This window comes from Eurytemora carolleeae, unplaced genomic scaffold (assembly GCF_000591075.1).
Source record: "Eurytemora carolleeae unplaced genomic scaffold, Eaff_2.0 scaffold741, whole genome shotgun sequence".
Lineage (NCBI taxonomy): Eukaryota > Metazoa > Arthropoda > Copepoda > Calanoida > Temoridae > Eurytemora > Eurytemora carolleeae.
In genome coordinates, this window is record NW_019396634.1 from 100,608 (window position 1) to 124,709 (window position 24,102).

At 34.2% G+C, this 24,102-nt stretch overlaps 2 protein-coding genes across 3 annotated transcripts; one reads left to right on the top strand and one right to left on the bottom strand.

Annotated features, from left to right (window-relative positions):
- Positions 1-4,083: 4,083 nt before the first annotated feature.
- On the bottom strand, positions 4,084-13,499 carry LOC111706632 (aurora kinase). The gene is made up of 11 exons (XM_023479544.1): positions 13,333-13,499; positions 12,401-12,569; positions 11,286-11,333; positions 10,959-10,986; positions 9,754-9,843; positions 9,096-9,144; positions 8,706-8,798; positions 7,779-7,873; positions 6,673-6,751; positions 5,497-5,561; positions 4,084-5,156 (listed from the first exon to the last, which is right to left on the bottom strand). The coding sequence occupies exons 1-11, from the start codon at positions 13,451-13,453 to the stop codon at positions 5,097-5,099; spliced, it is 897 nt and encodes a 298-aa protein (XP_023335312.1). The 5' UTR covers positions 13,454-13,499; the 3' UTR covers positions 4,084-5,096.
- Positions 13,500-14,646: 1,147 nt separating this feature from the next.
- LOC111706635 (ras-related protein Rab-2A) lies at positions 14,647-22,664 on the top strand. 2 transcript variants are annotated; one of them, XM_023479547.1, is made up of 7 exons: positions 14,647-14,740; positions 17,175-17,314; positions 18,123-18,208; positions 18,867-18,956; positions 20,215-20,346; positions 20,637-20,787; positions 20,895-22,664. In XM_023479547.1, the coding sequence occupies exons 1-6, from the start codon at positions 14,695-14,697 to the stop codon at positions 20,779-20,781; spliced, it is 639 nt and encodes a 212-aa protein (XP_023335315.1). In that variant the 5' UTR covers positions 14,647-14,694; the 3' UTR covers positions 20,782-20,787; positions 20,895-22,664. The 2 variants fall into 2 exon arrangements, with proteins under 2 accessions (XP_023335315.1, XP_023335316.1); XM_023479548.1 differs by having other exon boundaries at positions 20,899-22,664.
- The last annotated feature ends 1,438 nt before the right edge of the window (positions 22,665-24,102 follow it).

The following is a 24,102-nucleotide window of genomic DNA, read 5'->3' on the forward strand; positions in this document are numbered from 1 at the left end:
TAGAAAGAGCTAGGATTGTAATGTTTAAAGAGAACTAGAATTGTAATGTTAAGAGAGAACTAGGATTGTAATGATAAGAAAGAGCTAGGATTGTAATGTTAAGAGAGAACTAGGATTGTAATGTTAAGAGAGAACTAGGATTGTAATGATAAGAGAGAGCTAGAATTGTAATGTTAAGAGAGACCTAGGATTGTAATTATAAGAGAGAACTAGGATTGTAATGTTTAGAGAGAACTAGAATTGTAATAATAAGAGAGAACTAGGATTGTAATGATAAGAGAGAACTAGGATTGTAATGTTTAAAGAGAACTAGGATTGCAATGTTAAGAGAGAACTAGGATTGTAATGTTAAGAGAGAACTAGGATTGTAATAATAAGAGANGAACTAGGATTATAATGTTTAAAGAGAACTAGGATTGTAATGTTTAAAGAGAACTATAGAATTGTATTGATTAAAGAAAACTAGGATTGTAATGTTTAGAGATAACTAGGATTGTAATGTTAAGAGATAACTAGGATTGTAATGTTTAAAGAGAACTAGGATTGTAATGTTTAGAGATAACTAAGATTATAATGTTTAAAGATAACTAGGATTGTAATGTTTAGAGAGAAGTAGGATTATAATGTTTAAAGAGATCTAGGATTATAATGTTTAGAGATAACTAGGATAATGTTTAAAGAGAACTAGGATTATAATGTTTAGAGAGAACTAGGATAATAATGTTTAAAGAGAACTAGGATTATAATGTTAAGAGGGAATTAGAATTATAATGTTTAGAAAGAACTATATTGGAATGTTTTAAAAGAAATACGATTATAATGTTAAAATAGCGCATCATCCTAAGATTATTTTGTTTACGAAAGAACTAGGCTTTTTAGAGCCATCTATTTATGACTGTAATCATATTTGTTTCTAAAGAAAAATAGAAAAGATCACGAATGCCCAACTTCTTAATAATTCTTAAAAATGCTTTTTTTACGTAATACAAGATTTGTTCTAATTTTAATTATTGTTCACTTCGCAGCAAATAGTAAACTGATGCAATTATGGAGGAAAACTGAGATGCTTAACGATCACTAGAATCAGAATTTAAATCTTTACAACCTCGTGTTCAGGGAATATTAGTAATCATACTTTTATAACAGTATAATTGTACGCAGAATAGGGGCAGAAAACTCTCCGGGATGGAGGGGGGTATATTGATTCACAAATTGTCAAATTCAGAAAAATATCTAACATAGGTTCTAAAACAGCCTTCTTGAAGAAAGAATGATTTTAACTGAAATTTTGAGAAGGAAAACCAAAATGTGTCTCCTCCCCCTCGACGCAGGAGGTGAGAACAGATTCAGAACAAGATATTTCCTGCAGATGTTAAATAACACTTATCTTAAAAATTGGGGGGGGGGGGGCGGCGAGGGGCAAAGAATATAAAAAGGGAAAATATGCAATCTGAGCATCTGGTCAGCAGTAGCAAAATTGAAAAAAAACGATAACCAAAGTTTAATAGAATTTCTCTTGTCTGGTTATATAATCAGCCATATCTATTCTCGCCCCCTCTTCTTTCCTATGAAATGCGTTTCCTGAACACCCACGACATATCCACTTCTCCTCTACGCTTACAGGGTGAGTTTAAAAAAAGTGTTATTTGCGGCGTCTGGTGCAAAATAGTACCTTTTTTGTGCAACTCTCCTGTATGGTGTTTTTTTTTGGAACTCTAATGGCCGAAAGAAAATCCGCGAACCTTTTTTTCTCTAAAATCAAAAGTTCAGAAAAGCAAAAATGTGTCTTTAAGTTATTTCTATCCAAATCTAAAAAAATTTAAAGATGGAATCAAAGAATCCCAGAAAATTCGCAATTTTTAGTTTTGGTCTAACTTTTAAGGAAAAGTTATTTAAATTCTCTAGTTCCTTTCTTCTTACTCTTAGCATATTTTTAAGTATTAAATACAATTTTTCCGTAAAAGTTATACTTGAAGTGAAAATTGCGAAATTCTAATTACAATTTTGCAAATTTTCTGAGATCCTGTCATTCGATCTTTTTAAAATTTTAGATTTCGATAGAAACAATTTATTTAAACATTTTTGTTTTTCTGAACTTATTTTGAGAGAAAAAAGGTTCGCAGATTTTTTGGGGCCATTGAAGTACTAAAAAATACAATTTTTTTTTTAAATATTGAAAAAATAACATACAAGAGAGATGCACAAAAAAGGTACAATTTTGCACAGGCGCCGCAAATCACATTTTTTTTTTGACTCACCCTGTATTTCTTCCCTAAAGCCCACCTTATAACACCTCCTTCTTCTTAACACTTGCCTTCTTCCCTGAACACCCCATTTATCCCTGAACACTCCATTCATCCCTGAACACTCCATTCATCCCTGAACACTCGACCTTGATCCCAAAACACTCGACCTTGATCCCAAAACACTCGACCTTGATCCCTAAACACTCGACCTTGATCCCTAAACACTCGACCTTGATCCCTAAACACTCGACCTTGATCCCTAAACACTCAAACACTCGACCTTGATCCCTAAACACTCGACCTTGATCCCTAAACACTCGACCTTGATCCCTAAACACTCGACCTTGATCCCTAAACACTCAACCTTAATCCCTAAAAACTCCCTTCATCCCTAAACACTCCCTTCACCCCTAAACACTCCCTTCATCCCTAAACACTCCCTTCATCCCTACACTCCCTTCATCCCTAAACACTCCCTTCATCCCTAAACACTTCCTTCATCCCTAAACACTTCCTTCATCCCTAAACACTCCCTTCATCCCTAAACACTCCCTTCATCCCTTAACACTTCTTTAATCTCTAAACACTCCCTTCATCCCTAAACACTCCCTTCATCCCTAAACACTCCCTTCATCCTTAAACACTCCCTTCATCACTTAACACTCCCTAGCACTCACTCCTTCCTTCATATTCTACACCTTGACACTACATCCTTCTTATTTTAACTTTGACATTCCATCCTTCAAATTCTGCACCATGACATTACTTCCTTCATATTTGGCACCTTAAAACTCCATCCTTCATATTATGCACCTTAACATTCCGTCCTTCTTATCTTACACCTTGACACTCCATCCTACATATTCTGCACCAATTGACACTCAATCCTTCATACTCTGCACCTTGACACTCCATCCTTCATATTCTGCACCTTGACATTCCATCTTTCATATTATGCACCTTGACACTCCATCCTTCATTATCTGCACCTTGACACCACTCCATCCTTCATATTCTGCACCTTGACATTCCATCCTTCTTCTGCACCTTGACATTCCATCCTTCATATTCTGCACCTTGACACTCCGTCCGTATTATTATGCTCATTTTGCACATTAACATTCCATCCTTCATATTTTACAGTTTGACACTACATCCTTAATATTCTGCACCAATTGACATTCCATCCTTTATATTCTACACCTTGACATTCCATCCTACATATTCTACACCTCGACATTCCATTCTTCAAAATATGCACCTTTACACTACATCCTTCATACTCTGCACCTAGTGACTGCAATCCTTCATATTCTGCACCTTGACATTCCATTTTTCATATTCTTCACCCGGACATTCCGTCATTCATATTTTACACCTTGACATTCCATCCTTCATATTCTACACCTCGACATTCCATTCTTCATAATATGCCTCTTTCCACTACATCCTTCATACTCTGCACCTAGTGACTGCAATCCTTCATATTCTGCACCTAGTGACATTCAATCCTTTATATTCTGCTCCTAGTGACTGCAATCCTTCATATTCTACACCTTGACATTCCATCCTTCATATTCTACACCTTGACATACAATCCTTTAAATTCTACACCTTGACATACAATCCTTTAAATTCTACACTTTGACATTCCTTCTTTATATCCTTCACCTTGAGATTTCACTTCATTTTCTTTGGATAAATTATACAACTTGTGATTCCATCCCTCATGCGTTACAACTTGACACTACATCCATCATATTATACCCTTAAATACTCTCATCCTGCATATTCTGTACCATTAAATTCCTTTCTTTGTATTTTGTACGGACATTAATTTCACATTACCAATATAATTTTATTCCATGAACTTCCACTAATTCTAAATTATTACTGCTAATCCCTTCCACGTTGTGATAGACGTCTATTTACTATTGGTACTTAATTTGCTACGATTCAGCAATAGGCTTATTGATCTTTAAAATCTCTCAACGAAAGGAATTGAGCTATTGGCACAAACTCAAATTTTCTAATCTTCATTATCTGTTTTACATCCTAACGGTGTAAACCTTTCATATTTCAAACTTCTATTAGATTTAACAGAGTTCATAGTATTAGATAATTGAAGTTTATGATATCGAGACGCAAAGATATAGGAAATAAGAATTTGTGGCAGAAACTAATTTCCTTAATTGTTTTAAAATCGAATATCATATTTTGAGAAAAACCTTGGTTATTGTAAACCAGTTTAACAGATTGTAATACCTTACTGTCGGATAGAATATCTCCTCCAGTGTGGTGATATAATTCAGCTCACAACATACATTAAGCTTTACATTTTACTATGGACAGAGTGATCAGCTGGTGTTAAACACTAGCTTTACAGATCTATTAAATCACAATTCTGCTTTAAATCTAACAAAGATTTATTCATAGAAATAATCATATTTAAATCCTTCAATCGATGGATTGAAATCATCGTACGACGGAAAAAATAGCAACTAAACATGTTAAAATAAGTGCATGAATACTTTTTAATTTTGTTTTAAAAAAATATTTTTTACTTTAACTAAGGGCATAACAGCTCATGCACTGTCTACATATATATACAGAATCCTCTTGTTCATATTTAGCTTGAAAAGTTCAAGGAAAACATCTTAAATGATAAAGCTGTGATAGAACACAGTATTTTTAACATTAACACTGCAATAAAGAGCATTGATAAGAATGAAGAGCGTGTGAAACAGGACGGACAAGTGAGATCTCTCAGGGTCCTGATGAGAGCACAGAACGCGATGGATGAATCGACTTCTCAGGGTCCATCTGTTGGTGCTGAGCGCAGAAGACGGGTTAGTTTTCTTTAGGTGCAGATCCAGATGAATACCTCACGATCCAGGGATGTTTTAGAACCTAGCAACAAATTTAAATAAGTTAAAAATATCAACAATCTACAAACATAAGGATTAAATGTAGAAATAAAAAACTCCAGACCACTCAGCAAAAATATTTTATTGAAAACTACTCCCCCATCCTTCTTGAAACATCATTTTTCCAAAAAAATTTAGGGAAGCTGACGAGCAGCGGCAACATTAATTAAGGGGAAGGAAAATAAATGAATTCTTGAATAAAAAGGTGTCAAAATGGGTTGAAAACTTTGCCAGTTCATGTCACTATATTGTTCAATTGATTCCCCCAAATTATTGAAGATTGTTTCTACACAATGAATATCCCCTCAAGAAGATATTTATACCTCTACAAGTGGAATTCTTTCCTCTGGGTTCTTCACCAACAGTTTCCTGATCAAATCACGTGCCTCTGTAATATAATTTATGAGTTAGAATGGAATATTTTGTACGAGTCTTTAAGGAATATTTAGTACGAGTTATTATAAGGAAAAGGTCAGTAGTTGCATTCCTACTGCCTAGGATAACAATGTTCTGATAGAAAGCTCTCTGCACTTTTTGCAGTGGACGCAGAGAAAAGAGTCGGCACATATGGAGGGAGCGAAGGCCAAGCAGCCCTGAACTCTATGCTCAATAAGCTAGTCTCCAACTAAACTACAGTACCTGCAGTACCCACGGCCGGGATACTAAGTCAAGAAATAGGAATAATAAAGAGCGGATATGTCTAATACTAATCCGGTGTTTTATCCACTCCACTTAGCGATCGGAGCCCTTTCTGGAAGGGTCCTGTCCCTGCTCCCTCTGCAGTGCTGATAAAAGAGGACTCTGCATTCTGCATGCAGCGGTGCACACTAAATGCGATGCATCCTATGGAATTCCGCTGGACTAAGAAACCGTATAACATGTAGGACAAATGGAGTGATTTAAACGAAACATTCCTAATACGCCACTCCTACAAACCCTTATCCTCATCTCCAAATAAAGTAAAAATGTGCGGTTCAAAGCAAAAAGAAACTAACTTGAATTGCAGGAGATGGGTACATGGACATTGGACATCTATACAATGAAAGGGTGATCGTGCACTGTGTTATAATGGTGCAAAGACAGAGACTAGTAATCATTCCTTCAAAAGCAGCGCCATAAATGGACGATTAAAGGGAGGCAAGGAAAAGAGAAACTGCGGACGTGCAGTCGGATTAAAGGAGAAAAAAGGACAGTTGAAATTATTAACTATGCCTCGTACTATTTTATTTTCCAAAAATTATAAAAATTAAATTGTAAGAACATTGTTAAAAAAAATAAAGAAAAGGTTGATGAATTCATTTGTTGAAATACAAACTTAAAAATATTATAAAATCTAAACTAATTAAATAGGAAACTCTACAAATACAAACTATGCACTGTGCAGTGTGCAGCTGCATAGCCTACAATAATAATATATATTTCACTATTTTAATTGAAAATCGTAAGAATTATCATCGAGCAACCTATGTTGTCTGGATCACCCTGTATAAAGTACGAACCTGCAGAAACATGATCAGGGAATTGAACTTGTCCAACACCCTGTATAATCCTCCTGTATGTGGCGGCGTTATCGGCAGCCTTAAGATTAAAAAAGTGTTAATGAAAATTTAAAAATAATCTGTTCAACTTAATATTTAATGGAATTTTATCACCCCTAGTCCGGGATACATGCTTGAATTTCTAATCTTTCTAGTGAGTATGAATCTGTCTAGTGAGTATAAAATCTATCTAGAAAGTATGAATCGGTCTAGTGAGTATTAATCCGTCTAGAATGGATCTGTCTAGTGAGGATGGATCTGACTAGTAAATATGGATCTGTCTAGTGAGTATGGATCTGTCTAGTGAGTATGAATCTGTCTAGTGAATATGAATCTGTCTAGTGAGTATTGATCTGTCTAGTTGGTATGGATCTGTCTAGTTGGTATGAATCTGTCTAGTGAGTATGGATCTGTCTAGTGAGTATGAATGTCTAGTGAGTATGGATCTGTCTAGTGAGTATTGATCTGTCTAGTAAGTATTAATCTGTCTAGTGAGTATGAATCTGTCTATAAGTATGGATCTGTCTACTGAGTATGGATCTGTCTAGAAAATATGGATCTGTCTAGTGAGTATGAATCAGTCTAGTGAGTATGAATCAGTCTAATGAGTATGAATCAGTCTAGTGAGTATGAATCTGTCTAATGAGTATGAATCGGTCTAGTGAGTATTAATCCGTCTAGAATGGATCTGTCTAGTGAGTATGAATCTGTCTAGTGAGTATGGATCTGTCTAGTGAGTATGGATCTGTCTAGTGAGTATGAATCCGTCTAGCAAATATGGATCTGTCTAGTGAGTATGGATCTGTCTAGTGAGTATGGATCTATCTAGTGAGTATGGATCTGTCTAGTGAGTATGAATCTGTCTAGTAAGTATGAATCTGTCTAGTGAGTATGAATCTGTCTAGTGAGTACGAATCTGTCAAATGAATATGAATCTGTCAAGTGAGTATGAATCTGTCTAGTGAGTATGAATCTGTCTAGTGAGTGTGTATCTGTCTAGTGAGTATGGATCTGTCTAGTGAGTATGGATCTGTCTAGTTAGTATGAATCTGTTTGGATTATCCTACCTCGAATGGTGGTTTACCGACCAGGAACTCATATGTAAGGATGCCCAAGGACCAGATGTCCACCTTCTCGTCGTGCATCTTTCCCTCGATCATCTCTAAATATCGTTGAACAATGTCAGAAAAAAGAGAGTTATCTTGAGCAGGATTTATATTCCTAACCCACCATAATTAGGTCTCAAATAACATTGGCAATATGTGGGTGGAGCGCTATGAATATTTTGGATTTCCCCGTCGAATCTAATCTTTTATGGAAAGTTAAATAAATATTGGTAAGAATGGTATAAGAAAAAAATATGAAAAATCTTAAGCAAAAAAAAACTATTTTGGTGGTTAATTAATGGGGAACGGATAATGGATATTAAATAGAAGCCCCATGAAAAACTGGCAAGGCCTCCCCCCCCCCCATCCCAATGATTTTCGAGGCTTTAAGCAAAAAATCGAACTTTATTATCAGGGTTTTTAAACACTAAAGTGATAGCTTTTCTCAAAAGTAAAACTTCAAAGACATAACTATGGGGAAAAGTTGCGGACAGACGCCAAACTTCCAAAAATATTCTAGGATACCGCTGTATTCGAGGATACCGCTGTATTCGAGGATACCGCTGTATTTTTTAAAAAAGAGGGGGGGCTGATTCGAGGATACCGCTGTATTTTTTAAAAAAGAGGGTGGGGGGCTGATTCGAGGATACCGCTGTATTTTTTAAAAAAGAGGGGGGGGGGTGCTGATTCGAGGATACCGCTGTTTTTTTTAAAAAAGAGGGGGGGGGCTGATTAGAGGATACCGGTGTATTTTTTAAAAAAAAGGGGGGGGGGTGCTGATTCGAGGATACCGCTGTTTTTTTTAAAAAAGAGGGGGGGGGCTGATTAGAGGATACCGGTGTATTTTTTAAAAAAAAGGGGGGGGGCTGATTAAATATCTATATTTACCTGGGGGCAGATAATCTAGGGTTCCACACATAGTTCCTCGTCTTGAGCTGGGTGCGTGAACAGACCATCCAAAATCAGCGATCTTCAGATCACCTAATGTCAAATAATTATTTTAAAAGATCGGGTAGAGTATCATGTGGGAGAACAAAGCAATAAGTTAAACTTAGAACGGAGAAAAGAAGGTTTAACATATTCTTAACCATTCCAGTCTAGCTCTGAAAAATACACGAGGGACAAGTATTAATAATTTAATTTTTTTATTTGCCCGATCCTATTAAAATTATTAATTTTGTTGAAACTGAACCAATGACTGGACTATTTTAAAAAGTAAAAGTGCCCCCCCTTCTCCCTCCAAACCGCCTTTTCCTTAATCTTTTAGTTGGAACTAACCTTTGATATCTAGAAGAAGGTTCTCGGGCTTTATATCTCTGTGTATAACCTGAAAACAAATGTTTCTCTATTGAACATAAAAAAAATTCGCTGAAGGATCAAAACTAGGCATTAGGGTGAAAGACACAGTGGTAGGCGATTATATCAATACAACGAAGATGACTTTCGATTTCAATTTTGATTTATATGAAGCTGTTAAACAGCATGGATACACATAAACAAAGAAGTCAAGAGAAGCTTTCAATTAAAAAAGCTTCTTTTAAACTTTTAATTCGAAAAAAGCTTATTAACAATTAAAATTTAAATAAAAAAGTTGTCTTCATTGTATTGATATAATTGCCTACCACTGTACTAAAATAAGAATTCAGGGTGATTTAGTCCATTTTTTCATTTTTGTTTGACAAATCTGAATATTGAATATGAAACTCTCCCAGTTTCTTACTGTCTGCCATTTAATAATTCCTGAAGAAACAGTTGTAATAACTTTAAAGGACACTAAATACACGAGATCTTGTAAGAGTACGATTCCTGCTTCTAAAATATTAAACTCGTCCTCAGTGTGATGTAAATATCGGGGACCTTTAAATTAATGACCTTGAGAGCGGGGATGGGTGGGAGGGCAAGGGCCTCAAATTTCCTGTTAAATTTTTTTTCTTACCTTTTTAGCATGACAGTAGATGAGAGCATCGGTCATCTGTCGAATATATTTACAAGACAACCTCTCGTCAAAATGTCCATCATGTTGCTTCTAAAAAAATCAATACGTCGTTAAATAGACAGTAGAGATAATTTCATTTCAGATTCACAACGGTATAATTTAATGCTTAACCCCAAATTAAGTTCCTTTTATAAAGAAACCGCATATATAATTACCAATTTTCAGAGAGAGATGCAAGTATTTCATCTAATATTGATCAGACAACGGTATAAAAGGTACCTTAGTAAATAGGACTGGATGGACACTTAAAAACTACGTTCACAGTCCCTTTAAAGGATCATGTGTGAACCACAATTTAAGTTTCATGAACAAACAATTGCAACCTTTAAATCAAATAGTTTAAATCTGAAAGGGAATACAACTCAAAGGAACGTTGCTTTCCTTTTTCCGATCAAATCTTAATAATCAGCATCCTCGGATCAAGAAGTTAGAGAGATTTGTCATCCAAGAATGGACGAGGGATCAAAATTAATGAATTGGAGAGGTCGCTCATCTACCTTTTTACACCCGGTTCAAACCATCACCAATATAAATCATTATAAATCACTGTGGATCGGCGATTCAAGATTTGAACCAGCAGTAGGTAATTCAGCGACCTTTCTCCAATTGATTAAATTCGACCCCAAGAATATATTAAGGATCCAGTGCTTAGGATCCGGATCCAGATCCGTTGGATCCGGAAGATTTTGGCCTCCTGGATCAACCAAAAACTGCAAAAAAAAAATTTACTCCTAAAACCAAAATCTGAACCTTTGAAAAAAAAGAGAGACTATAAAACCTTCCTCATTACTGAACGGTTCATCGAGTTTTTATGCGAAAAAAAAGAAAACAAAAAATTTGAAAATTATTTGTTGTTAAAAAAATTCAGTAAATCTTTAAGAATCCGGATCCGCATCAAAATTAAATGGATCCTAAGCACTGAAAGGATCGATTGGTTTAAATAAGTTTCAGAAGTTTTAAGGATTTGTATTTTGTTTTACCAAATATGATTCTATGCTTAAAACAAAAGTTTTGGGAAATCTAAGGAGTAGATGAATTATTTACAAATAAAAACATTTTTTTAGGGAAATTTACACTCTGTCGTATATTAATGTTATAAGATGTTTTAAGAGAAGAGATCTGAAAGAAGCCCCAGCTTAGGTAACCCAGACCGCCGCAGGTAGCGTCCTATCCCTAAAGATAAGATCAATCCTGTTTAAGATGTATAAGATTCTAACCCCCATGTAAAATATTTTTTTGCTGACATTTTTATAAAAATTGAATTCCTTGAGATTTTCTCACACCCGTCTAGAGTCTAGTAAAATGTATTTTTCAAGGGTATTTTAATTCCATTCCAGGCATAATTTTTCACTTTGAAATCAGAAGCTGACACCATAACAGAATTTAAAAGGCAAACATTTGACATCACACGATTACAAATGACACAAGCTACCTATTTGATATTTAACTTCCCTAGTATCAAGATTTCTCACCTAAGAATATTGTTGTGCCGAAGATGGGACTGGATTTCAATTTCACGCCTGCAAATAAATTAGATAAATACAATATAAAGGTAAATGGAATTAGCAGTCCCCTACAGAGAAATACAAAGTCGTTGAAATTGCACTGAAGAGGACTATAAATACAGTGAAAACAGGAGAGTGTTTAACAACTTAATCTCTGGTGTGAAATAGATTAATTTAAGACTTGAAATACAATTGTTATTTCAAATGCATATCAACGATTATATACGAAGTAAAATTCTGAAAATGGCCAGGTCTGGCAACCTGCTATTGGGAAATCTCGTGAAAAATAAGTACGGGGTAACAGTGGAAAATGTGCCCAGTTTGCTGTGCTAACGGACAGGACGTTGGGCCCAATGATGTACAGAGCGTCTCATATCATATTAGATTATCTCCAATCTTTAACACCAAAATAGACACTTAATACTCGAAAAACTTATCATTTTCCGCAAGAAAATATTTATGTAAGCCTTATGTTATTTTTCAAAATGGTTCATTCTAATAAAATTTTCTAATTAGTCCCGAAAATCGTAATTTAGACCCGATCTCGGTCTAATATGATGTGGGACACCCTGTATGAAATATATTAAAATAAATAGCATGTGGGTAAATTTAGCTGAACCCAAATAATTTATGTCAGACCAAAAAGTAATTGAGAATGCCATTGTTGGTTTTACAAAGGTCATAAACCACCCTCTGAACTGGGCCTATGTCCCAACTGGGGGTGGGTGGGTTGGTGGATGTCAACCTAAGGGCTCGGCATACTCAGGTTCCCGATAATCCCAGCACCCGGTACGCTTACATCCAGGGTTCAATAATAGAACATGCCCAAAGCTGGTTTTACAAGGGAATTAGACGATTAAGCATCATTAAGCTGCTACTGTAGAAATCCACGAGACCTTCTAAAGACAGTTACCAGTCGTGGTTTCAAACATTTTCATGTGGATAGTAAAGTGGTGAATCATTAACGGTAACCTAAAAGTTAAAATGCGCAACCTTGTGCATATGGGGGCAGGCGCGGCGCTATAAATACCATCCACCCAATCCCTCCTCACGGTATCTATAAGTGAACAGATGATATTTACCTGAGTTGATGTTCAACCTGGGCCTTCTGCAACTGGGACTTAAAGAGAACCTTTAAGGCGACGATGTATTTGCTCGCCTTCTCTCTCGCTAAATACACGTTCCCAAACTTTCCTTTGCCCAGAGGACGACCAATATCGAAATCAGACAACTTCCATTTTACCAGGATCCCTGAATAATGTACTGAATACAGATAAACTAGTTATTAAGCTTCAGCTAAAAAGGTAGTTTTTTTAATGTATCATTACGATTTAGAAGACAATCTTGTTTGATTTACAGGGTCTGTCTTGAGAGCTCCCCCCCCCCCACTCCTCCTCAAGTCAGCATCCTATCAATGTATACATGACCTGATATAAACTACATTTGACACGGAATTAACATAATTTATCTTCAGTTGCTTCAGAGTTAGAATCGGCTAGCGGGCCAAGCACTGCGGCCAATCCAAACTTCGACCAATTGGTAATACGTATGAGATTCATGGACAAATTAATTGATATTGATATAGAGGGGGGGGGGGGACAGTGACGTGGGTGTATGTCCAAAAAGCGTTCTCATAACCCCTTCGGCCTTCTTAAATGAATGAAAACTGCTTAAACTACTTCACATAAAAAACATCGGATCCGTCCTTGTTTACGATTTTTGGACCCCCCCCCCTCCTATCAATTTTATACATGGATCTTAATTGTATCACATGGTTATATTTATAGGTAATTCTTATCTTAGAGATAGGTTTGGTTAAGACGATTTCTGGGCCGAGCACTGCGGCTAGGGCAGGCTAGGGGTCGGGCGCTGCGGCCATATGACCAATAATATTTATGTGATACATACATATGAGATCCATGTACAAAAATTAATAGGAAGGGGAAGGTACTAAGAAATTACAAAAACATCTTTAAGCACGCAAATTAGAATAAGAATTCTTTCAAGTTTTAACCTTTCGGGTAATCAGGTCCGTAGGGATTTGTCTTCTTGGCCTCAACCTGCCCTTGGCCACCCTGCTCCTTGGTCGACCCAAGCACATTCTCTGTTGCCTTCAGAGGAACTCGATCTGCCATTCTTAACTATTCAGTCTGAAAACTGTTCCAAGAACGTTCGTATTAAACATAACAAATCTAAAATATACGATTTCTAAAATAAAAAGTGAACTCTCCCAGGAACCAGTAATTTCAATTAAAACATATTCTGACAATAATTTCATCTTGGTAATGGTCTATCTTTTTCAATAATTAATCGCTTTAATTAATTAAGTGCAGATTTCTACAAAGTGCATTCCTTATGAAAAAAGCATTATAATTAGCGTTGAATAATCCATATTAGAATCTCAAATTCTAAAATATGAGCGGCCGCGTGATTAAAAAATATCAATAATAACTTTCAATTCAGTCATATTCTGGTGACGAAATTAACGGAAAACAATAATCAAATTATGTGCACTGCATTCACTTCTATCAAAAATATCATGAGCTGATTACGTTAATTATGAAATTCGCATCTGATTCTTGATAAAGGAAAAAACCTTAAAATCCAGAATGGGAATGAGATGCCTCGAGTTTTTACACCGTGGAGGGTGAGGTTTGATCGGAATAGAGTGGATTTGAATTTTGCTCTCTGTCCGCGGGTATACAGAACAGGTTTTCCTTCCACTTCTGAATACGCTAGGGTGCACCTTATTTTAACTTCAAAACTTTAAAGTTATTTGTTATCGATAATATTTTTTAAAAATTTTAGTTTAAAAAATATATAAATTTGGAGAATTTGGGACAGGGTCACAGGAAGTTCGCTTTTTAATTTTTGTCAAAGGGCTTTGTATGATTTTTTCAGGTGAAAATAAATCTTTCACTGTTACATATTTCCGATTTTTTTAAAATTAAATTTATTGAAAAATATTCAAAAAATACCCTTTTTTGGTCGATTAAAAAAATGTTAAAATTCATTGTTTCATGTCACCCTGAGGAATTACTGGTATTCTGTCACACAAAACCCTCAGTCTGCCTACTCTACTCGTCTTTGTAGTGTACTCTAATGACGTCTTAGGAAGTTAGGATTGTTAGTAACAGCTGGTACATGACACAAATTCTAGTGCTCAGTGTTCACGAAAAACATGAAAGAATGAATAGATATTTGTCTGTTATTATTGTTATTATAAGCTCAAAAAACTTAAGTTTGCTGGTTTTAACCCTGTGAGACCAAAATTTTGTCAATATTTTAAGTTTATGTGTTGTATTGTTCACTTATCATAACGATCTTTTTCTCTCAAATCATGATTTAAGTATTTTTCAGATCGGTATAAACAAAGATGTCTTACGCTTACCTATTCAAATACATTATTATCGGAGATACAGGTATTTAAATACATTTTGATTATATACATTATTTACATTAGAGTATTGCACATATGTTTTGATAAATGTATGTTTATGTACAGCAAAACAGGCAAAATTTCATTTAGACCATTTTTGGTTAATTTAAACTCTTTGTGTTCATTTGAAGTAGTAGTCGCAGCGCTCGGCCCCAAGCCTGCCCTAGACGCAGCGCTCGGCCAGAAATGTCCTAGCCTAATTTAACCCTGAAATAATTCATACTGATTACTCGCCACAAACTGTAATCAGGTTTCAATGATATAAATATTAAAAAATTTAAGATTCATGTTCATTTGAACTACTAGCCGTAGTGCTCGGCCCTCTTGCCTGTCCTAGCCGCAGCGCTCCGTCCTCAAATTGTCTTAACTTAGCCTAACTCTGAAATAATACCTCGTGTGACTTTAGGGAAGGTTTATGCATGATGAATTTTCAAAAATTTGCGTCCATCAAAATTCTGTTTTTGAAAATTTTGAAAATCCACGATTTTTTTTTAATCTGCAAAATATTTTTTTGTTTTTGTTATAGAATGTACTCAAAGAGAACATATTCACAATTGAAATAGAAAATGGTTGCGAAGCGCCCCAATAGCTTAGTATGTTTAAAAAAAAGTATCTTCTTTTGCAAAATTTATTAGAGTGCTTAGCTTTTTCAATATTTAAACTCTAAAATGTGATGGAAAAGGGCTTGACTAATATATATATGCCCTATGGTTGAGTTTCTCTATGTCAATGTTGGAAAATCCGGCCTCCTTCTCCAAAATCAGGAGAAACATCTTAGCTATATTAATATATATATATAAAGTCCATGGCCTATGGTTCAACCCCTGTATGTTAACTGTTTTGGTGTTGAAAAATCTTTTTTTCCTGCTCAAATCGGGAGAATATAAAAATATATAGTTCTCTACAGTTGAGTTTCTTTATCTGTTCGGTTCCATAGTAGTTAACCTTTCGTGTAAGAATTGCCATTATTTCACAGTTTAGTAGGAACAATTTTAGTATTTTTCGCTTCCTAGCGTTTAAGAAAGCTTATTCTTACACTGTGGGTGAAGAATTTTCATTCTTTAACACTCAGATCGTGTAAGAATGGAAATTATTACATTGTCAGAGCGTGAAAGAATGTATGTATATTCTTACACGCTCCGAGCATTAAAGAATGGAAATTAGTTGAAGAATATCCATTCTCACAGACTCCTTTTATTGATCTTTTAAAGGAAAACATACTTACTTACCTTTTTCGTTTTTGAAGTATTGACATACCTTAACTCAGTAATTTCCATTTAAATCTTAACCCTAGTCCTGACAAAAGAGTAACATTTCTGACCTTACCTTAAAAAGATAAACAATGTACTATAAGCTTTCCATTGGATATTTTCATCAAACTACCAAGTCTCAAAGCATACTGCCTGATTGCCTACTTTATTCAACTCTTTTTTTAGTTTTTCTTCATTGCAAACCAAGTTTGGTGAGATTTTGCAAATCTTTGCATATTTGTAATAGTACGGTCAGAGCTTGTTAAAATGTAAAGGTTTGTCATGTCTTCACAAAAAGTTTTAAGTACCTCAGCCTGAGTCAGCAGTCACCATATCTCGCATAGCTCGAGATGATGAAGTAAAACCACAATCAAAAGTAACAAATTTTAGTTTATAAAAACTTATCATTGAAACACTAGTGTCACCAACTTAGATAACCTGCTTTTCTCTCCTCTTTTTGGAAGATTTCGGATCTAATATCCAGCAAATGGTTTCTTCTGTAAATGATTTCACGCTTTTGTTCAGTAGATTGAGACAACCCACTACTATTCTCTAACTTCTCTCCATGTAAAAAACTCTGGGCACATTCAACATGCCAAATCTAAATATAGCATCAACTTAAATAAACAAACAAGCGAATGCATTATAAATTAGTAAACAACAAACTAAGAAAACAATCACACCACATGCATTATTTACTAATAAAGAAACTATTTTTACTTACAAAAGTGTTTTTAACATTGTTGTAACATTAGAAAAATTAAAAAATTACTAGTAAGGACAAGGGCATTGTAAAAACTTATTTGCAACCCTTCATAATGTCAATTATTTCAACTTGATAAACTCGTATTTCACACGAATTTATAACTTCTTGGGTATTTGCTCATGGAACCTCACAAATATTATATAATATTAATCTTATGAGGATAAAAATGTAATAATGAAAATTCTTAAACGCAATGAAATAATCTTGATGTATTCTTTAACGAAGGCCGCAGAATTTCAATCATTACTTTTTTTTCCTCATAAGATTATCGTAATATTAATAAATACATGTGGCTGTATATGGTTGAGCTTCTGCATTTTTAGGTGGCGGAAAATCCTGTCTCCAATAAAACAGATTTATGAATATATACCAGCACTATGATTGAGCTTCTGTATGTTTAGGTGTTGGCAAATCCTGTCTTCTTCTCCAGTTTACAGATAAGAGGTTCCAACCTGTTCATGATCTAACTATCGGAGTCGAGTTCGGAGCCAGGATGATCAATATCGAGGGGAAACAGATCAAACTTCAGATCTGGGATACGGTATGCAACTTGATCTAACTTTACTCAATTTATAATTTTTCCCCCGCCCCCTAAAAATTAAAGGGTTTTTTATGAACGTAGAACGTAAAGTAATTTTGGGTAAAGCGAATCAAAAAGGGTTGGAACCTTGCCATTTTTTATTCAATTTCTTCAAACCATAAACCTTTCAGTGATAAATTCATTATATTCTTCATTTTTTTCATAACTTCTACAAGCATAATAATCTCAAAATAAACTTCTTATTATGATAAATTTTTCATCACTAATAGGATGAGGCAGGATTATATCATTAGAATTTAGATCTTACATTTGAATTTGATATCTTTATTTCTCAAAATAATCCAGTGTAAATATACGAATAAAATCATAACATAAGGAGGGAGGGTAATTTCTATTCAACTGCAGGGTTACCCACAAAGGATGAGAAAACGAATACTAAATGGTTGACTCTAATTTCATACATGTTCAAAGTTCCCTGCAGCGTTGAAATTGCCTTATAATTTATAATGCCTAAAATTAAATATATTCAAGGCAGAACACTGAAGCAAACCTTCTGAAAGTCAGTTTTTGGTCTTCACTGAAGTCTCATTCTTAGCGTATAACATTGTATATGAAACCCTAAGCAGTCCTTCTCCTTATTCAATTTCCACCCTCCGGAAACCATACTTTCTAGGCTTCTTAGTTTATTGTCTAGCTCTGACTCACAGCTACATGTTCCATTTTTCACACAAACTTGCGACCCCCCACCCCCCTCTCCTTCTCCGTATTACTCAACTTTCTGAATATTAAAACATCGTTAAAATTTCAGGCAGGACAAGAAGCGTTCCGTTCCATCACCAGATCCTACTACAGAGGTGCAGCAGGGGCTCTACTAGTTTACGATATTACACGCAGGTAGGTTCAGGGACCCTACTAGTTTACGATATTACACGCAGGTAGGTTCAGGGACCCTACTAGTTTACGATATTACACGCAGGTAGGTTCAGGGACCTTACTTCTTTACGATTTTACAAGCAAGTGGGTTCAGGGGGCCATACTGAATGTTGTCCAGAGTGTATAAAACTAAGGATAAAAATTATAAGCAGTTTAAAATATTGAGATGATACGTAACTCTACTATAGGCTTCTGTGCAAATTATTCTTCTCATAAAATAAAATCATATCAAAACCATATCATCTAAAAAAAATTACCAGATTAAATCAAACGTAAACAAACACTAATTAGATAAAATCAAATTGATATTTAATTGAACAGTAAATAAAACTATCTGGTCATAATAATTAATTTATTTTTCCAGAAAGCTGGGGAAGTGCGCTATATAAAGAACCTTTACAAAGCTCAGAATTTAATGGGAAGAGATTTTTATGAATTCAGACATAAAAAACTTTGAAAACTTGAAGAACTTGAACAAAAGAACTTTGGCTTGTATGGACAGTAGAGAAAAAGTAACATAACATCTGAGGAACAAAAATAATTTTTAAGATGTTATGGAATGATTTTTGAAGAAGAAAATATACACCCCTGAATGTTTGTAAAATGCAATTTGTTTCAGAGACACATTTAACCACCTGACCACGTGGTTGGAGGATGCCCGGCAGCACAGCAACAGTAACATGGTCATCATGCTCATCGGTAACAAGAGGTAAAACACTAACACAGAATTATTTTTGAGCGTTTATTGAGAGAAGAACGGAAGATATTAGGGAAGGTGTTGTTTACAGCTAAAATCAGAGTTAAGATGATTTATGTCTCATTTCTCAAGGATAAGATGGTTCATGTCTCAAGACTATTTTAATTTAAGATGATTAATGTCTCATGTCTCAAGGTTAATATGGTTTGTTTTAAGGTTATTGTTTAGTGTAAGATGATTAATGTCTCATTTTAAAGTTTAAGATGGTTCATGTCTCAAGACTATTTTAATTTAAGATGATTTATGTCTCATGTCTCAAGGTTAATATGGTTTATGTTTCAAGATTATTGTTTAGTGTAAGATGATTAATGTCTCATGTTTGAAGTTTAAGATGGTTCATGTCTCAAGACTATTTTAATTTAAGATGATTTATGTCTCATGTCTCAAGGTTAATATGGTTTATGTTTCAAGATTATTGTTTAGTGTAAGATGATTAATGTCTCATGTTTGAAGTTTAAGATGGTTTATGTCTCAAGACTATTGTTTAATTTAAGTTTAATTTAAGATGTTTTTTGGTCTCATGTCTCATGGTTAATATGTCTTATGTCTTAAAGATTATTGTTTAGTGTAAGAATATCAATGTCTCATGTTTGAAGTTTAAGATGGTTCATGTCACAGGACTATTGTTTAATTTAAGATGATTTATGTGTTATCTCGTGAAGTTTACGATGGTTCATGTCACAGGACTACTGTTTTTAATGTAAGATGTTAATGTCTCATGTTTGAAGTTTAAAAGGGTTCAAGATTTTTGTTAAGTTTAAAGATGATTTATGTCTCATGTCTCAAGTTAAATATGGTTCATGTCTCAAGATGTTTGTTAAGTTTAAGTAAGTATAAGATGATTTATGTCTCATGTTTGAAATTAAATATGGTTCATGACTCTTGATTGTTGTTTCAATTTCATCACCCCTCCATCATCACAAACATTAAGTTTCCGCTGATCCCACTCAAGATTGTTTGTAAAATAAAAAGATTAAGTTTAATCTAATAAAGAGCTGGATTCGTAGAATTTTTAATCTTTGAAATTCGATCTTGGTAATAATTTGATAATAAACATCTAAAATTTCCAAATTTTAATATTTATCTCTATTTAAGCTGTTGTTTTAATAATAAACTTTCTTTTCTGAAACCACCAGTATTAAGGTTGAAAAAAAGGAAAACAAATTTTATAAACTTCGTGGCCATTTTTTATGTTTTTAAAATTTTTCAGTGATCTCGAGGCGCGCCGTGACGTGAAGAGAGAGGAGGGAGAAGCATTTGCCAGGGAGCACGGTCTTATCTTCATGGAGACATCGGCCAAGACGGCCGCTAACGTCGAGGAGGCGTTTATCAATACTGCTAGGTGCGTTTCTCACAGAGATCCACATAGATATGAAAATTATATATAATCAATTTAGATTTGTTTGACCTTACCTGCCTTTTTATGTTTTGCAGGAGTAATTGGCAAAATCCTTCATTGATTTGCACTGTTTTTGAGAAAAATAACAAAATTTACCAACTAAATCTAAATCTTGAAAATTATAACTGGAAGTGTTTTGTTTAAATTATTATTAGCAAATTAGTTAATTTTTTGTAGAAAGAAATTTTTAATATTTATTAACAAAGTATTAAATATTTAATGTTCTTTTTCAGGGAAATTTATGACAAGATCCAGGAGGGTGTCTTTGACATTAACAACGAGGCGAACGGGATAAAGATAGGTCCTCAGCACGCTGGTAGCGGTTCAAACCAACCGGCCGGCGGTCAGAACGCCGGAGCTTCAGGAGGATGCTGCTAAATAAAGGAAGGGAACGAATATAATTTGACTCTAAAAGGAATTTGTTGCTTTACTTAAATGTTTATTATTATATTTTCTTAAAAATTTAAACTCGTAAGATTCGTTTTTATCAGAAAGATTCTGCTTATCTTGCATTTCCATCCCATTCCTAACCTGGCTATTGCACTGAGAACTGTACTGAACATAGAACAGATGATCAGGCACCACGTGCTCTAAACAGCAGCTGACTAAACTGTACTTATGTTAAGTGTATCAGCTGTTCTAGGAAAATTCATCGGATTTTGAGTTCCTTATGTTCGTTCCCTAATTAGTTTAAAGGCATTAACAAAAGTTTTCTTTAAAAAAATATAAGGAGATCAAGAAATGCCAAAAATCCAATGCGAAGATGATCTACAACTATGTACTATTAAGCACCCCATTTGCACGGAAATGTGTAAACTATTCTGATTTACATGAATCAGTATCAAGTACTTTTCCCTATATCCGCCATCAGTGCTCTCTTTCTGTAACAGTAAGCTAAATATTTCAAACAAAGACCAGGACTTCCCCCCCCCCATCCCCATGTACCAGTTTTTTTTCTACAAATCGATGATTGATAAATTTTAATAGATATACAATTATTTAGCTTTGTTATTTTTAGTTTGTTCCAAGTTTAGCTTATTTAATGCTATCACTGATTTACCCGAATGTTGAAGAAAAAATTTGTAGCAAGATATTAAAATTACACAGAAACTATTTTAGACCAAACCTACTTTTTATTTCAATTTTTTAACCAGTAATTGTACTATGTCTGTATAAGGTTATTAAATGCTAGTCTTTGCATCATGAATGGATGTAAATGTGTGCGTAAAAATACGCTTGTATAGTTTAAATTTGCGTAAGTATGTCGGGAGTTTATTGTTGCACAATCGTTATTTCATCAAATATATCAAATTTACTCGTTTTTTTTTAACTAGAATAGAAATCTTTTTTAAATTTCCCCGTTAACCTTTGTATGCGCTAATTAAAAAAAATTTAATATAGTAGATAAAAAAATCGGGGAAAAGTTCTCAAATGGATGATTTTTATTAAACCAATTTTCAGGATTCACATAAAAAATTGATAGTTTTAAAAATTCTCAATGTCCGATTTTTTTACTATCTATTAAAATCTACCCTGGCCACTTCTATAAAATTATGGCCGGCGCGTTTGGTTATGTAAATTCACAAGGAACAATTTGTTCTAAATCTCTCCCCGCCTTTCGTTCTTTTCATCATAAATTAAAGAATAAAATTATTTTGTTTAATAAATTGAAACCATTTTGGAAACCTTTAAATATGAAAAACTAACGAAAACTGAATCCTTTAATGAGTTTTGTCGAAAAAAGGTTGCCCATCACTGTTTACTTTGATTCGATTCGATTCGATTCGATTCAATTCGATTCGATTCGATTCGATTCGATTCGATTCGATTCGATTCGATTCGATTCAATTCGATTATATGTTTATCTGTTCCCCTGAACCCTGATATTTATTAGTTAGAAGTAGTTCAATCAAATCATGGACAGTTAATATACGATTTTTTTTTTGAGAAAGGATTTAAGCTTGTTTTTTTTTCGTATTTCATATAATGATTGAAATGAGTTTGTTTTTATTCAACAAAGGTTTCTTATCTTTTCAAATTGTTGTACATTTAACTGTACATCAAACTAAGTACATATTTTTACTACTAATGAGCATGGTTTTTTTATTTAGTCAAATTTTTGGTACATACATTCGGGTGACATGTTTGATGTACAGGGATTGGGTACAAAACTTCAATTTTAATTGTAAATACAGATGATCTGTACCTTTGTGATCTTGTGATTGTATTTGATGTAAAAAAAATATATTATTTAGTTGTCAGTTTTGTAAACAAGTAAACAAACTTTTACCAAGATTTCAGAAGAAAATGGAGCTGGTTATAATTTTCAGAGAAACGCATAAAAAGTTGCAGTACTTTCATTGCTTTTCATTATCTTTTTTCTTAATCTTTTTGTATATTCCTTTCTCATTTCTTCAAGTTCACAAACCTTAGAGTAAACACCGACCCACCGTTTTCCATTCTCTACCCTACCCTATGCATAAAAAAAAAAATTAGCAAATTTGTTCACAACTATGATGTTGAAAAGCTAACAAGTTTTAGCGTTCTGAAGGCTTTTAAGTTATTCAGAATAAACCATTGCGTGCACTAAAAGTGCACCCCCCCCCCCCTACATAAATACTCTCGAAGGCCCAAAGAATGAGACTAATATTGATTCCCCGGAACTCTTAAATAATAACCGTACAGTTGAATCTGGGTTTGTACGACTTGAAGCATTTAAGACCTAAAACTCTAAAGCTAAGGCTACAGGTTAAATTTGCTCTAATTCTTGAATAAAATTTAAAAATGGTATTTTAATGATTATTCAAAGACAGAAACTAGTTCCCAATTGCAAAGAAACATTGACACAAGAAAAAAGAATTAAATCCGTGCAGTATTGTCTGACGTTTCATCTTTTGTGGGCCTACAAAATAATTATACCAGTTGTAATGGCAAACTAAATGATTTGGCAACGAAAGGAGCAAGTTCACAATCGTATGTAAATGTAAAAAGACGAGTAATTGTATTTTTATGGTCTCAGAACTGGGATATCTTAAAGGATAAGAATTCGAAGACAGTTGACTTAATTCAGTAAATTTTCTTTAATTCATGGTCTCCTGTATTGGCCGACTTTCAAAATCATCTTCTAATCATTCGCATACAGGCTGTTACCCAAAAAAGATGAGACTTAGAGGCCACTGTCCTGTTCTCCCTAGAACCAGAATTAAGCTTTTTTACTAAAGATATCATTTAGTAGATCATTTAAAGGCCTAGCTTAAAACAAATGACCAAATTCAACCCTTAGATCATTTTTAAAAAGAATTTTTGGTCGTCATTTAAGTTTCTTTCTTTGTTGGTAACGCTGTACTTAAGGCAGGATTCAAAGTTAAACCTTATTTGAGCTTGGGTGCTTTACCACCGAACGCTGCTGTTCAAATCCTTAATCACCGATTCAAAGCTAAAGATTCATGAGGATTGTTAAAAGGCAGTTCAGTGACCATTCTTAAATCAGTATATTCGGTCCTTGGTCAAGTCACGTTGTCTCTGATAATAAATTTGAAATGTTTTTAGATTTGAATCGATCTCAAATTATTCAGAACAATGTTTGATGTGTTATATGCAATTTGAATACGTAACATCATAAAATATCATTAAAAATGATCTTATTTGTCAACCTCCAACAATTTCATGTCTTTGACGGCACAATATTAAAAATTTAGA